This window comes from Branchiostoma lanceolatum, chromosome 8 (genome assembly GCF_035083965.1).
Source record: "Branchiostoma lanceolatum isolate klBraLanc5 chromosome 8, klBraLanc5.hap2, whole genome shotgun sequence".
Classification (NCBI taxonomy): domain Eukaryota; kingdom Metazoa; phylum Chordata; class Leptocardii; order Amphioxiformes; family Branchiostomatidae; genus Branchiostoma; species Branchiostoma lanceolatum.
In genome coordinates this window covers 3,498,358-3,515,583 of record NC_089729.1, presented here as the reverse complement: position 1 = coordinate 3,515,583, position 17,226 = coordinate 3,498,358, and the positions used below count along the sequence as shown (strand labels likewise).

Genomic DNA, 17,226 nt, shown 5'->3' with positions numbered 1-17,226 from the left:
TAATACTAGAGATTAACACAGAGCCCATCGCAGTTAACAAAAACATAAGCAAAAAATAACATAAATCTAACAATTTATAACAAAATTATCAGTTGTTGATCCTAATCCATTGATAGACATCTTTCGTTGAAGGTATTTCGTGTAGTATTTTATAATTAGTTTGTGACATATGTGTTCCCAATGTGGGATTTATCTGGTTCTGCCATATGTTTTTCCAGTTGAACTTACACTCAAAAAACATTTCCCATTTCTTTTCCACATATGGTGACATAAATTTTTGTTGAACAACATTTTGATATAAATCAGAGGTTTTAATAGTGTCTACAGTTTTCACCTTTTTCGCAGAAAGCACATACAAAGTGGGCAATGCTTCACTTTTCTTACTGGATACATTACAAGTCCCACATTTCCACTGTCTAGGTATAGCTTGTTTTAAAGTCAGGAGCTCACAAGCCCAGTTTCGCTTTATTTTCAACTTCTGAAAACAGGTCTTATCTGCTAGAAGTTTACCATTATGCAGTATGTCTTTTATATATATAAAACCAGATTTAATCCAATGGGGGTAAAACAAGGGTTTACCTTGTGATAATACATGTCTATTCCCCCAGATAACCTGGTTTTGAATGTTCTCTGTTGTATGTGGCTTTGTACAAACAGCATTTGCATTTTGCCAAGCAGCAATGATCTGTTTGTAAAAGATAGGTAACTCACTCAAGTGCTTTTCTTCAATCCAATTCATTTCAAAAACTAGATTCACACTTCCCATTACTGCTGAGAGAAAGTGAGAAGGTATATGTCTCCAAGAGCCACTACCATTACATATTCGTTTGGCCCATGAGGCAAGTAGGGCATCCTTTACACTGTATATATCCAGCATTCGAAGCCCACCTTGGTCGTAATTTCCAACCAATGTTTTTCTTTTTATTTTATCTCCTTTTCCACTCCACACAAAGTTGAAAAAAGCAGTGTTTAATTCTTTCAATATAGACAAGGGTGCTGGCATTACATTCATGATATATGTTACTTTAGCCGCTGCTAATGATTTTACAATGGTAATTTTTCCAAAAAGTGTAAGATTTTGAGTATTTTGAATAAAGCTTTGTAAAAAAAAAAAAAAAAAAAAAAAAATCTTTCGTTGAAGGTCCGACATGCTTGCCGTATACGGCTGAGCAAGATTGGTTTTGTTCAATTTCAGAAATCGGAACGTCTTAAGGCGTCTAGAGTGACTACTCATTAGAAGGAACAACATTTCCGGACCAATTGAAAAACACTGTCCTACACCCTCAAGTTCTGCCTTTGATTTCATCCCACTCGAGGAAAATATAGAGCAACAGCCCTCTGGATATCAAATAATGATCTACCTAATATTCTGCATGACAAAGAGACACCATGTAAGATTTTATGTAACTAGATTGACAAAACATTTGACTTCCTTCATGAATCCTTTTTATTCCTGTCTTGTAATCTAAAAAAAAAAATCAGATTATTTCATCACAACGTTTGTGGATCTTATTATGGTGAAAGAAACGCTTGAAGAGTACTGGTCCACATTCATCTGTAAAATGTAGACCCAGTAGCGTACGTAGTGGTGCTGCGTGGATGTCAGAGTGTGATCTGCACGTAAACCAACACCCGCCGCGCGCCGTAATGGTGATGTGCTAGGGTCTACCAGCCTCCGTGGGTCGCTGGGAAAATAGTAGAAATTGGCCAACTAGAGTCAATTGTATGAAGGGAGTCGGCTGCGGAGAGAGGCGGCTGCGAATGTTACCCTCCATGGTCAAAGTCCCACGGCAAATGTTCTCCCTATAGCTGGCGCGGTTAGTCTGGTAACTGCGGCTGCGAAAGTTACCCTCCATGGCTAAAGTCCCCCGGCAAATATTCTCCCTATAGCCGGCGCGGTTAGTCTGGTAGAGACTAGTGATGTGCAGGAACGCCGCTTGTACCCTTCTGTTTGAGCACTGAAAGATTTGCTTTTTCCCAGACAAGCATTGACAAATGATTCACTGATGCATTGGCCCTATCGACATGAATATTCTTAGAAGTCACGAGCGGAGCATATGTGGACGAATTGATAACCTTACATGCCATGCTCAGCGTGGCGAATCTTCCGTTAATCAACACTTCATCAAGCGGATAATACACATACTTCACATCCTGACCCTTTGCCGGCATCAAGAGAGACCTGATTTTCAACAACAAACCCAGCATGGCTGCATACTGCACAACAAGAAAGGGTTTCTGATTTATTCATATTGCTGCTGCAAGCGACTGTTGACTGTGAGATTCCTAATTTGGATATAGAGGACGAGGAAGCTAATGATAAACACAACATTTCACTTTTGAAATAGCAATAGTCACTCCATGCCACTACACACAAGAGGTGCAGATTTGCTGTCGACCACCGAAGCCCTCTCATTCACGGTTTCTCACACAATATCATGGCCCAGTTTTTTCCACAACAACATTCAACAAAACCTTATCCATAGCATTAATCATTCTCAACTGTGAATTTATATACACGGCTCTTTGTCCAGAGATCAGGCAAGACTTGCGTCTCGAACAACCAAAGCGTTATTCTCTAGGGTCCCCTAAGGGTAATTGTGAAGAAAATGTGAGATATTCAAATAACACGGGTCACCTAGATCGGGACATGGTTATCCATATGTGTATGCAATCTCATATCGTGGCATATTAGATACGTCCCTTCGCGATACATGTGACGTGCACTACATCTGAATTCCTAACAGGGCCACTGGTATCAATGTGATAGACAATCTTCACGCAAAAGAACACGTTTTCTGCAAGCACGTCAAAGAAAGCCTATTGTTACAAGGGGGAAAGCACTAGCCAGGGAGAGCAAGGACTGATCAATGTCTGTACTCAGTGTTTGCCTTGTGAGAACTGATTTGGACAGACGGGTGTCTGTCTGCTTTATTGCCAACTAATCAGTAACAGATGTCTGGTGTCTCTGACCGCCAATGGGTCTTCCTGTTATCATAGCTACACATCTTGCACAGTAAATGTCTCCACTACACTATACCTGAATGCATTTAGCTGTGTACAACGATATTCATATTGTCTGAGCCTTTGCGATACGCTGTTAAGTCGGTTGAAATAAAACCTATTAAAGATGCCAAGTATTAAAACGTTACTAAGAATTTTATTGAAAAACGATTTTAACATCATCATCATCATCAGCTCCTTTACATCCTGCCGGACGATCAGTTCAGCGTCGGTGGACTCGTCCGTGGGCGGCGAGTCCAGCTTTACTCTTGCAGTGTTTGCCACAAACAGCGCAGATGAAAACAGATTCTAACATCAAACAATTCAAAAGTTACACAAGAAACTAGGCAGATTTTGTCAACAGTCAGACGTTTCAGGTAGCCGCCATTACCTTTCGTCAGTGACCTTCCGTGCATGATTCTGACGGTATCACAAATTGTTATAACGGAAAATATAAAGGAATGTTCGACTGAATGTTCGACCTGGGTCCGGAAGGTATTTACTAATTTGACATTTCCTTCCCTTCCCAACAGGTACACGATTGGAAAGTCATGATCAGCAACATGGTCAACCTGTGTCAGAAATATTCTCTGTTAGAAAAGGTGAAGCCGTGCAGAGATAAGTGTAGCCAACAGACGCCTTTGGGGCTTCGGACTTTCAGTGTTCAGTGTGGGTTTTGCTGCCTTTGCTTCGACAGACGCAGCGATAATAGGAGTTGGCATCCGTTTTTACCAAGAAGGAACATCCCGTTTCTCCAGTATGGTTGGTGATACGAGGTCACCTACACGGAAGTACCACAAACTCAGCGTCAGAAAGCCGTTTCACTGTCGGTCTAGAAGACTTCATAGATATAAAGCCAACTTTACAGACACAAAGCCAACAGATATAAAGTAACTGTTTTATTGGGTAATAACTACGTGGGAAGATGTTTTCTCTGTATCTAGGCGTGCTGCAGAAGGCTTTTTGTGATATTCTCTCACGTTGTTCACGGGTAATTGTTTACCAGGTATCTGCCCCTCACAATTACCAGTGACATTTGTTATCAAAACATCATAGGTTAGACGGCGCTATTGCTGTGGGCTGTCATTTGCCTGCATCCGGAAACTGTGGGAGGTCTGGTGGTCTTTGACCCCAGCGTTTGTTTATGCATTTCTTTGTTGTGCCTTTTAAATGAATCAAACACAAAGATGTCGGTGCACCATTAGAGAAAACATGTAACGTTAAATGTTATTAGTGCCGAAAAGTCGAGACCAATTTAATCCTTCCGGTCAGGTCGAAGGGTTGGATTCGTGGAAACAAATGTGCTTAAATTTAATGTTGAAGCAACAAAGACCTGGCTGTGGCGCTACCATTGAAAAAAATGGCTAACTACTGGACTGGAGTAGATTATGATACGTAAAATCCAGAACCAGATAGAGACGAACGCTTATCGGCTTAATCATATTCGTAAATGTCAGATTCAGTTTGTCATTAAATGCGCCAGATATGTACTACTTGGTAGGGAGACTGGTGATACCGGCTCTGTCCGCGGTGCTGAAGGTATGGTGGTTATACCGCAACACTTGCACTCATGGTTGTGGTCCAACACACCGGCAAATGGCTGTTGAAATTAACTTATCTTTCCATTCTTACGTTATCACTGTCACCACTCCATAGTAATCAAATCTTGGTTATTCATCGCACGTACACAGACGAAACCAGGCGGTCTGTCAAATTTGATACCGCCAGAAGAGAAAATCCGCAGGAAAAATGTCACTCCTGTGTCCAAGTGGGTGATATATACACACCGCACTTTCACTTGATACCTACAACCTTAGCTTGCAGTCTTATCTTTCATAGAATACAAACCAGTTTCTTGCGCAAGGCATCAAAATAAGAACTAACGAACTATTTACGCTGCGCCTTTTGTCATAACATGCTTGCAGTCGTGGCCAACCGTACACATGACAAATGTTCGAGCTAGGTCTCACAAGTAGGGTAGTCACAGAGGAAATCAAAGGTTACTAATGGTGCGTCATTAAAGGCACATTACTGCGTCAAAACTTGGTGGGTATTTGATGGCCTTATTTGTTAGCTGGTTTGCATTCGGGTTTGTGAATTGTGCATGTGCTTGGATGTCATTCCTTCTTGTCTTGGACCCCAACGCTTCACTTATATATTTGTTTGTTTGTTTGTTTGTTTGTTTGTTTGTTTGAACCTTTGTTTATTCATGATAAGCTCAAATCGGCACGCAGGCCGCTTTTCATTGAGGTCTTGAGGGAAGAGGTAAGGGTCAGATACAATATAGCAGAGATACACAGTCATTTGAGTCCTAATAACTCTATCAACATATATCATTACATATCAGTTATGGTACAACAATATACAATTGCTACAACATACAACGTACAACATATAGTAGGGCGAAAGCTGGTTCATGGTCTGTAGCAATGCAACACACGACGTCGACTGTAGCGGCTAAACATTCCTAGCAATCTGTGACTTTCAGTGTACTCTATCCTCTTTAAGCTGTAGTCATTTCATATAACTCGGTTGCCATTGGACTTTTGCTTTATTCTAAACGTGTTCAATTTCCAAGTTCATTTAACCGCAAAGGTCATTACTAATCCGATTTCTATTCTACCTTTGCACATTTGTATGTCATCAATTATTTTTTGAAAGCATTCAGTGAGACAAGAACTTGGCCTTGACCGATAGAGTGCAATATGCAGAGCACTTGAAACAGACTTTTCAAAACGTTGACTCCAATTAATTGAATTGACGTGTTTCCTGTTAATGTAGTCACACTTAATTATCGAGGCGTGAGGATTGCGCTGATGAATTGACTTGCCGTTGATTACGTAGTAAGGGCATTCGTCGAAGGTCGCTACTGTAGAGGTAAATTGGAATCAAAAACAGGAAAACGCACCGAGCATATTTGAAAACCTAGTTATGTTCCCACTGCGGGAAGTACGTTAACTATCAAACCGACGTCACAACTCCACAATCGACAACTTTGACTCCAATTAATTGAATTGACGTGTTTCCTGTCAATGTAGTCACACTTAATTATCGAGGCGTGAGGATTGCGCTGATGAATTGATTTGTCGTTAATTACGTGGTAAGGGCATTCGTCTAAGATCGCTACTGTAGAGGTAAATTGGAATCAAAAACGCACAGAGCATATTTGAAAACCTAGTTATGTTCCCACTGCGGGAAGTACATTACCTATCAAACCGACGTCACGACCCCACAATCGACATCCACTTCCCTTCACCAGTCGTCTGATGCACTAGCCAATCAGAGACTACAGCTGATCATGGGGCCACGAGACGAGGCAACCAATCAGCCGTCATCTTGGAGCATTCTGGAAAAGGAGGAAGTAATAAGATAGAGATTAGCCTACCCCCATTCTCAAAACCAGTCCAACTGACACAGGTGGGATGACCGCCGCTACTCACGCCGCCGTCTCTCTCAACGGAAGCCAGTCAACAGCGATGGCGTGGAACGACTCGGTCTGGGAGGACCTGAACTCCACAGACACGTTCAATACAACTTTTCCCGGCGGCGGCAGTGTTCGGGAGTCCCCGTCCACGACGTGGCTCGTGCTGACGGGGCTGGCGCTGTCCTCACTCATCCTTGTGGCCATACTGGGCAACGCGCTGGTTCTGATAGCCTTCATCAAGGACCGTCGCCTCTGCACTCCGGCCAACTACCTCATAGTGTCCATGGCTGTAGCTGACCTACTGGTCTCTGTTTCGGTAAGTTGATTCTGCTGTTGTCTATTCAATTCATGCGTTTGTCGAAAGGAATAAAAGAGGAAAGATTTAACCAATGTCTGCATGCTATGCCTATATGGACGGCTATTTTACCTGTTGGCTGAAAATTGAGAAAGGTTTCCGCATGAAAGCTACAATATCCGTTAATAATCTGCGAGTCTGAATTTACAACCTTGGAGAGGACTTATCACTAGGGTTGCTCTGGCAGGAATTGCTTTGCTTAATATGTGTTAATACCAGCAATTTCTTTCCATCCAATGCACAATTTTATGCGCCGTTTCCTGCACATTTGCGTCCTATGATTGTGATTAGTACCTCCCATGACTGTTATTAGTAACAGTGCGCAGTTTAACAGACATGTAATTTCGTTCCTCATGAGAACACCAGTGCCTTTTTACATGTGAGCGATTAAAGAAAAACGTTGTCAGTATCGATTTTGCCGCCTGTGATATGATCATGAAAACTTAATTGATCACAAACATTTCCCGCTGTGTGGTTAGCATGACATCAAACAAAATGATGTTTCAGATGATTCAACAAACTGCTTTCTGGATTCTGTAATGTAAAAGGAAGATGCCATGGATAAGTGTTGTTTTTCATCACTCTACCTTGCCGGCCAGTGATACATGTTTCCCCTATTTCAAAATCAAAGAAAAAACATGGGTAACGCCTAATAGAGGGCTACAACATCGCAACATACCTATCAATGAACCGCCTTGTACTCAAAATACAGCAGCATCGGACGCCCAGAGCCCATATCTGAAACCGCCTCCCCAGACCTGGTCCATTCATACATACACTTTTGTCCTGCGTACAGCGTTGTGATCGGGTAACATGTAATGTTTAGCTCGTGTAAAACAGACCAATAGTTTTCCTGGTTCTAAAATGAATCGTTTTTCTTACAAAACGACTTAAAGAAAATGTGTACATCTTGGAGCATCTGAATGGTGCAGATAGAACATTGTACTGTTGCCAGCATCAGGGCGAGTATTCATCCTATAATACTGGTGCCTCAGCTTTATTCATCTCTGTACAGGTGATAAAAGGTAAAACCGTTGGTGAATGTTTTTGATAAACCCTTGCTACGCTACAGTACAGGCGCCTTGACAAATAACTCTAATCCGCCGGACTATCTTTGCCTGTCTGAGAACGACAGCGCGCCGCCGTCTGCAGTCACCGTGCATGTCAGCTTATCTTCTGTGCTTGGGGACTCGTCTACCTGCTCTCTCTTTGCTACGTCACGTAAAGAGACATTTCTTAGGCCATCCTTAATGACCTAACAACATCTTAACTTGTGCCCTTCCTTGATGACTCAACCACATCTTAACTTGTGCGCTTCCTTAATGACCTATCCACATCTTAGCCCGTGCCCCCGGGCTTCTCTAGACAGGATAATGGGCGAACGTGACAAGACAAGGTCCAGTTGCATGGTCCTGTTCATATGAAATAGTAACTATGTGAGAAATCCGTGCTCAGTAACCAGCGCACATTCATGGTAGTTGATGACCCGGGTACTCGCAGTTAGGTCTGTAGTTCTGTGTGATAGATGACTCATCTTACGCCACCCCCGATCCCCTTCTGCCCATCATGCCATCCAGACACCGTCTTGTAAACCCCGCTGTTTCCCCAGGTCATGCCGCTGAACGCTACCTACGAACTGATGGAGACGTGGAGACTGGGGCGGCCCGCCTGTGACCTGTGGATCTCCCTGGACGTCACCTCCTGCACAGCCTCCATCTTGTCTCTCTGTGTCATCGCTCTGGACCGCTACTGGGCCATCACAGACGCCGTCAAGGTAGGGGCGCTATCAGTCAATGTTAGCGGCCGAAAACAAGCGTCTTTAAGCCGGCGTCACAATTCATGCGAGCATCGGCCGACTTTGTAGATCGCCCGAAGATCGCCGAATTTCAAAATCGCCCGAGCGTCGACCGTATTTTCCTATGAAAATCTCGGATGACGTCCGTCGAACACTAAAAACTAAAAATCCCCCATGAGATGGTACCATCTCTTGGACATGGACGAAGTCAGAATCGACTAACCTGGTAAAAGGCCAGTATTTGGATCATCTTTTATTTCTAAAAATCGCCCGAAGCCCGCGTAATCGACTGGACGTCGGCCGTACTTCGGCCGAAAATGCACATTTGAAGCTCACCAACACGTCGGCCGAGCTGAATTTCTTATCTGTGACGGGGGCTTTACTGATTCTGACTACAGGCTGTGTTTGTTATCTACAAGCACTCCTTTCGCCAACCAGAAACGTTTTGATGCGAAGTTCAACTGCCTGATTGCCTAGCCTCCTTTGCATGATCACTGGCCGGCGCCAGCGTTTAATCTTTTTTTCTAAGGGAGCGCTAATTCGCAATCTTCAACATATCGGGACCAGGTTCTTTTGTTGTTGGAAAAATCGTGATTGCCGGGGTCCTGATACGTTGAATATTGCGAATCAGCGCTCCCTCAGAAAATAAAAGCCGGTGCCGATCAGAAGACCTGCAGAAGAGCCAATAACAAGTTTTCTTGCTGTGAGTGACGTGTGGATTCATAAAGCTGTCATAAGGAAGATGATGTTTGCGTTGGTGGGATTTACACGTACATTTCTCTGCGGCAGATCTAAGGCCATCTAACAATATCGGAATAAAAACTCAGAGCATTTGGATGGCACGAAGTTTAACACTTGCACCGTACGTACGGTTGGCGGTAGGCAAATATGACCATGGTTAGAATGTTGTATTTCTCTGCGGCAGATCTAAGGCCATCTAACACTATCGGAATAAAATAAAATTCAGAGTATTTGATTTGGAAGGCACGAAGTTTAACACTTGTACCGTACGTGTGGGTGGTGGTAGGCAAATATGTTGTTTGTATAAGTCATGTCAATCTTACTGAACATGGCGGCAGTAAATCATGCATTAGTATTCGGACCTCGGAGGAAAGTGTGCGCTTTCGCCATAATAACGCTACAGGGTGCCATCAACATCTCCGCAAGACATCGCCAATCTATGGCGTGCTGCGTGATCAAACATACAGAAAAGGCTCATGCCCATTGTCCGAGAAGTTGGAGCGGGAGGGAGAAGTCGCTTGTTTGCGCAAATTGCCCCAATAGGTGGTCCATTTTCCATTACTGCGGAAGAACTCTTGGTCTTCCTTTTATGGGCCTTAATAAGACATGTACAGTCATGTCCTTGGTACAGTAGATTCCGCATATCTGTATAACCCATTTGTCAGCGCAAATTATACGACTCCCCGAACTATACGACTGTCCGAACTAACGATATTAACGTCCCGAAGGAGGGGAGGGGGGGGTGGGTAATAGGATTTTGAGCAAGACACACAAACTAACTCACGATATCGCAACTTTATTTTGCAAAATTGTAATCAAAGTACTATCCAACCTTTCCGACGATCTTAACGTCACCATATTGGATTAAATGTAATAAGAAAACGGTATTGAACTAGAGGGAATCTGCAACGGAGGCTAGTATTCTAATTAGTACATAATATTCAGGCATAGTGTCAAACTCAGGAACATTATAGAAGACCTAGGCTGTGCCCCTGGTGCTTGTGACATGCCGAAAAATAGGGGGAGACATATAACAGCAATGACATTGAAGGCCAGCGTTCTGGACATTTAAGATTTCATTGTTATTTTCGACTGTCGCCCAGTTGCCGTGATTAGTATACCTTTAAAAGATTCACAAGTTTGACAATGGGGGCGAGAATCTTACATGTTCTTGTCTGCCTTGCGTTGTGTTGCAGTACATGCACCAGCGAACCACCCGCCGTGCTGTGGTGATGGTGGCCATGGTGTGGGTGGCGTCGCTATGCATCTCTGTCCCCCCGCTGTTCGGGTGGCGCACGGCGCAGGACGTGGCCGACCCGCTTGTCTGCAGGATATCACAGGTGAGTTTTCCCTGGCGGTTATCTGTCACTCCGTAGGTAGATGTGCCTATAATAACGAGAAAAGTGTGTGCAAGATGACAGGCTGATGAGTCCATTGATAGGCCGATGAGCACCTTGCAACAGCATTGAGTGTAAAAATGCTGTCTGATGACTCATCAGACAGCATTTTTATACTCAATAAAGGACGCAAGTACAGAGTGCCTTGTTGATTCTCATCAGTGATGAGAATCAACAAGGCACTCTGTACTTGCGTACTTTATTGCTCAATATGCTATACCATACAAAAATGAACACAATGACAAAACTTTCAGGCAGGACCTGACCTTTGAGTTGCTTCACACGTATACAGGACTATGGCTACACCATCTTCTCTACCTTCGGCGCCTTCTACGTGCCTTCGGCAGTCATCCTGGTGGTGTACTGGAAAATCTTCCGGGCTGCCCAGCGGCGGATCCGGGTGCGGGTCGGTGCCCAGGTCCCGCCGGCCAGACGGAACAAGCCCCGGTCCTCGGACGTTGATGACACCGCAGGCGAATCACGTCCCGTTACGCCTCCGCCCCGGAACCGACGTCAGCAGAACGGCAAGGACAGAGAAGACATCAACATCCACGTCAAGGTCATCTCTGTCCAGCCTGCTGGCCACAGCCGACTGGACTCCACAACTACAACGGCAACCACGCCCGAGCCGCAACCAGGTGGCTCTTCCAACAAACCTGCTTCAGCAGAGGGATACTCGTCAAATGCGACTACTAGTACTTCGGTGTGTAGAGAGTTTTTTTCGGAATGATATCTAATGACAGTTTAATGTCACATGTCAATGCATTACATTGCGTAGCTCTTCGTGATCATTGAGAGCGAAAATGATTTGATTATTGGCACGTGTAGCCTCCGTTGCACACTCCCCCTGCTGTTCTCTTTTAAGTTACCGCTTTCTTATTACATTTATTATTGCTGGCCAGTGACATGTAAACTAGAAAACCTAAACCTGAAGCACTCTTAAATGCATGCATTAACAATTCTATTGCTATGAATTACGTATATTAATGCATCATACCAAAAGGTTAAACTTTATTCAATGTTTACAACATCGCAGGCTGAGACAGCCTGAATTGCGTTGCAATTCACAATTCTTACAGCAACAACACGTCATCATTTCATAATAAGATTAAATGTTAAAATTATACAGTATCACAGATCGAAGGTACAAATGACACGAATCATCTCAAATCTGCTACCAATCTAAGAGAACATCGTATACAGGTTAGGATGAATATCGATGCGCACCCATCAATAGTACTAGTAGTAGCAGCATCTCAGTGTTTGTCATTGACCTTCAGTGTTTGTCATTGACCTTCAGAAGGGAGCAGCCTACGAGGACCGGTTCTCCAAGGCGCCTTGCGTGGCCACCGTGTCGGAAGGGATCGCCGTGATGGAGCGGGCCTCCGACGGCTTCACCAACGCGCAGAACCTGAAGAAGAAAATCGTCTTCTCCAAGGAGCGGCGAGCTGCCAAGACGCTGGGCATCATCACCGGGGTGTTCATCGTGTGCTGGCTGCCGTTCTTCCTGGTGGCGCTGATCGAGCCGTTCTGCGCCGGCTGCTCCATCTCCCCCCTCGCCAGGAGCGTCATCACGTGGCTGGGGTACGCCAACTCCGCCATGAACCCCGTCCTCTACGGCTTCGTCAACAAGGACTTTCAAAAGGCATTCCAGAAGATATTCAGAAGAAGAAACAATTACTGATAACGGACTAGAACTTCCTGTTGACAGTAATATGATTACGCGTGGCGTTAGTCCGCGACTTTTATTGGTTTATCACTATCAATGTACATAAAGAATCTTTGTTTCTTCATATTCAATCGGATTTTAGATAGGGACACAATCCCGTCTGGAATACAGCCAGGAAATGCTATTAGATTGTAATATTTCATGTACATAAGTCGTTTTTAAAAGATATGTTTAATCAGATCTGCACGCACAATTTTGCTTTATCGTGTACAGAAAGAGATGATGATAATTAAGCCGGACATGGTCTCTGACTCCGTGTTCAACACAATATAACTTAAGTTGCCGAGATGAATATTCTTAACATAGAATTATTGTGTTGCGATTGTAGATATTTCACATTCAATATTGTGCAAAGATTTGACTTTCGACTATGAGTGTATGGCGCACATATTGTGACAACAGTGGAGTTTTGGTAGTGAATCTGTGGACTGGGCTACTCTCCAAGCAGAGTATAGGTTTCTTTTTCTTTATTCAGTTGCACGACCTATGTCGTTTGCACCGTAATTACTACTAAAAGTTGGCACATATGTGAGTGGACAAAGTCTTAAGTATCCAAGAAAGAAGGATGTAAGTCGTTCATATTCTTGACATGGGGATTTGACAATATCACCATAATCATCATCATCTGCCCGTCACTGTCTTTTATGATGTTTTTGGCGATATAAGGAATATGTACATGGCAACTTATATAATGAAACTGTTTTGCGTCATTTTACTTTGCCCCATTCAAAATTTGCTAGAGGTTGACAAGGGCCTAGTCTGTGTAACGCAATCTCCGCTGTCCGGGGCTTTTATGGCACAGCGCGATTCAATCAGGTCTGTAAATGAGGACCCAGGGTACTCTCCAAGCAGAGCTAGGGTTTCGGCTGGTTTTTAACGTGTTTTTAGGCGTTTTTGTCATGCCTTCTACTTTGTCATCGTTTTTGTCGTGTCGCAAACCCAAGCTCTGCCGGCAGACGGAAGCTTCAATGCCTTGGGTTTGCGACACAACAAAAACGATGACAAAGTAGAAGGCATGATCTAAAAACACGTTAAAAACCAGCCGAAACCCTAGCTCTGCTTGGAGGGTAGACCCAGGGTATACTTTTATCTGCGTTACACTATGTGAGAGTATCCCGGGTGCTGCTCTCATTGAGGCCTGCGAGCGCGCCTCAAAGCAGAGGTTAGGCTCCGGCTTGCTTTGGACGCTTTTTCGGTCGTTTTTGTCGGGTTTTCTATTTTGTCAGTTTTAATGTGTAACAGTTATGCATTTGCCTAACACGAACTGACAAAGTAGAAAACTGGACAAGCACGCCTAAAAAGACGTTTCAAACAAGCCAGAGCCTAACCTCTGCTTGGAGAGTGGTCGTGCCCAGCTCTTGGCCTCTGGTGAGCTATGAGCTTGACGCCGCTACCGGCCCCAAATGTCCGCCCCCGAATTTAACCGGGCCGTCTTGCACACAGGATAAGTGAGACCAGCAGGGCGGTAGGGTGCCCACAGTAGCCTGGAGTCCAGCCTTATGAGCTTTCTGTTCGCTACCCAAGCTACCGGAGCTTGGGTAGCGAACGGAAAGCTCATAAGGCTGGACTCCAGGCCAGCCATTGGCGAGAAGCGGAGCTTGGGTAGCGAACGGAAAGCTAAGGCTGGACTCCAGGCTAGCCCACAGTGCTGTGAGGCTGTTGCTGAAACCCGGTGTTCTCCGAAGCCGAAGGCCTAAGAAGTAAACGGTTCAAATGTACACAGCCTGTGATCAACCTTTATAACATACTGAAAGAATATTTAACCTCCTTGCATACTGACAATCATTAGGTTGGCGATGTACTCCCCGCGACCAAAGTACGCGCATATTTGCCACAAGCTGCAGGTTTGATATGGAAATTTAATAGGATTGCCCTAACGGCAATCCAAAATATAATTAGTCGCAGCGTGAGCCTGGAGAGAAGGTGAATGACTCCTGCTAGGCCCTGCAGGGATGGAATAGACGGATGGTTTAGGGAGGTGCTCTAAAACGCACCGATTCTCATGATTTATGGGCCCTATTACACTGGGCGAACTTAACATTGAACAACCGCAGCGGGAATTTCAGACTAAAATACTAAAATCTGCTCCCCGGATCTGCACGAACGTGCTTGAATTAATCTTAATTGCAAAGGAATCAGCTATTTGGTTATTGAATCACCGGCCTACAAATAAGATAAGATAATGAGATGGATTATATTATACCTTCGCTAAATTGAGTTTGAGCACTAAGAATTCACTTTGGATTGACCAGACAACCTGCATGGCCGGCCCTGCATCTGCAATGGCTGACGTCAGTATCATATCCTAGGAATTTAAAAAAAAAACTTATGTAAGGTTTCACAGCTGGATGATTACTTCTAGATTCAAGGACCAATATTTTCTGTAGTTCACCAAATCATTTCCTGCTTTCAAGAGGGATGTAAATATTCAGATAGCGTGCGTGTGTCTAGTTGAGCTGTCAACGATGCATTGGTAACACCGAAAAATGGACTGGATGAAATTGAATTTGAATTCATTTGTAGCCGTTTTCAGAGGCAGAGGGCGGTTAATGTTCCTACAATGACTTTCACGGAATGATAACAAAATTAGATCAAAAATGACATCAGTACTAGTAACGATGAAAAGCAAGGTTCATTGTTAGCTTCAGTGCACAGTGAACCGGTCAGTACTGCCCTGATGAAGATGACAGACAGTCATCGAAACGTCGGCTCTTGTAAAATACTTGGTTGTGAATAAAAGAACCTTGCTATGCAGTCATTCGCCAACCTGATGAAATTATTATTCTTCTTCTTCTTTACTGCTTAGCCTCATATCTGAGATTATCAGCAGTTGCGCATGGGTTAGATACAACACAAGTGCCCGGTACAAATAAAACAAAGGGGAAATAAAGGAAAGGCGCTAAGGAACATAAACAACTGAATTTGTGTGTGCAAAGGACAGGACAAGTGAATTTAGTGAGTTAGTAATAACGTTGGGTAACATAAATTCGTGGGGTACTTAAATTCGGGATTTTTCGAAAACGGGGTATTTAGGGATATGTGCTAGATGCAACATCAGTAATACCACTAGAAATGCAAACTTGACAGACTAACAAATTCAGAACACTGCCTGAAAAGCTTCGATAACCATGCATTAGAAGTTGGCTACGTCAAAAACTCTCCGTCCCTTATTTACAGAGTCTGGGGGCTTCGTGGGAGACTCACACTGCACGGTTGTTCGCTGCTTTATAAGACAAATGTCACATCTCCTGCCTGCTAAACACAATTATTTACAAGACAACTTATTACAATCTCTTTTGCTAACCTGCAACTGGATTCTAAGTGTGATCAATCATCAAAACTCCTCTTTGTTGCTACAACCTACGGCACGTGTATTTTCCCGCCGCCATATTGTTACCCAGAATCATGTCGTCAAGCAGACGACAAAAGGTTTGTGAGGAACACTTTTTTGTCTAAATGTTGCGTGTGATAGTGGACTGAAGACGATATTTTCCTCAAAGTTTGCTCCTAACACAACAAGGAACACATGGACACAGTAGTATAACCATTGCTACGGCATCCAGCTAACTTGCCATGAATAAATGTACACGTTGCCATGACGGTGGGGATCGACTTTGAGTGACGTTCAACCCACTCAACAAACGGGATGTTAGCAAAGGCCTGATGTGTGCGGTGCGGCCGTTTTTTCGTGTATTTTTTTTTACTTGGACACGTCTATATCCATAGCACTCTCCTCAAGCCAAGGATGGAACGAATAGCTGCTGTATAAAATGTGATTAGCGGTAAGATATTCAAGACGAATCTTCTCTCCCGAATTAATGTGCCCCCCTGTCCGACAACACTGTCATTGTGCGTGCGGCGGACGGTAGTTTCAAGTTGAAATATTATGGTGTCAGCACGACTAGAGACAAAATCTACCATATATATGATTAGTGCAAAGATAGTACATGATACTGACAGAATAATAGAAAAAAAGGAAGGTTTATTGTTCTGCTAGATTGATTTCAGTCAACCATTATCGGAAAAATCCCGAATTTATGTTACCCAACGTTACATCTATTTACATATATACAAGGGCGTGTAGGGGTGGCTCAATGCAGCAAGGTCCTCCCAAGCTCAGTTTTGAACTGGGAGAGGGACCCCGCCTCCGCCACACCAGGCTCAAGTTCGTTCCACTCTTTGATGGAGCGAGGGAAGAACGAGAGCCTATTATTCATGGACGTTGCATGAACAACAGATAAGCTATTTCAACTTCAAACAACGCCGAAGTAGTTCGTTGTACAGCTTTATTGAAGATGGTTCATATTGGAAGGTCATGAGGGGTGTGCAAGTGTCAAATGTAGAAATATAACGTTAATAACAATGTTAAATGTCCCTCTTTATAAACATGTACTGAGAACTCGTTTCAGTAATTTGTGTACACCCCAGCCCCAGGATTTAAAGCGCCTATAGAGAGAAGGAAAGCTTTCTGGTGACGAAACATAACTGACAAAGTCCCATGCACAGAATCAGAGAATGTACAAGCATTTACCGCTTTTTCAAACCTGCCGCCTTTTGTCATCTTCAGGTGCCCGTAGCGTTGACATCAACCTCGACCTCGTTAATGTTCGGTAAAGTCCGGAACTTTCTTACGATTCCCGGATAGCAAATTCGATGCAGTGCGTTCCGACCTCTAAATCCCAAGTAGCAGTCACTTGTTCATCTTCTACTTGAAGTCAGCTGCTTTTGAATAATTGAAGCTATCAAATATCTCACAGTGTTTCTGTATCACCGGACTATGAA

At 43.8% G+C, this 17,226-nt stretch overlaps 1 protein-coding gene across 1 annotated transcript; it reads left to right on the top strand.

The window, feature by feature from the left end:
* Positions 1 to 5,737: 5,737 nt before the first annotated feature.
* Positions 5,738 to 13,070, top strand: LOC136440843 (5-hydroxytryptamine receptor 1A-like). The gene is made up of 5 exons (XM_066436981.1): positions 5,738 to 6,743; positions 8,392 to 8,556; positions 10,515 to 10,658; positions 11,008 to 11,418; positions 12,016 to 13,070. The coding sequence occupies exons 1-5, from the start codon at positions 6,426 to 6,428 to the stop codon at positions 12,397 to 12,399; spliced, it is 1,422 nt and encodes a 473-aa protein (XP_066293078.1). The 5' UTR covers positions 5,738 to 6,425; the 3' UTR covers positions 12,400 to 13,070.
* Positions 13,071 to 17,226: the final 4,156 nt, after the last annotated feature.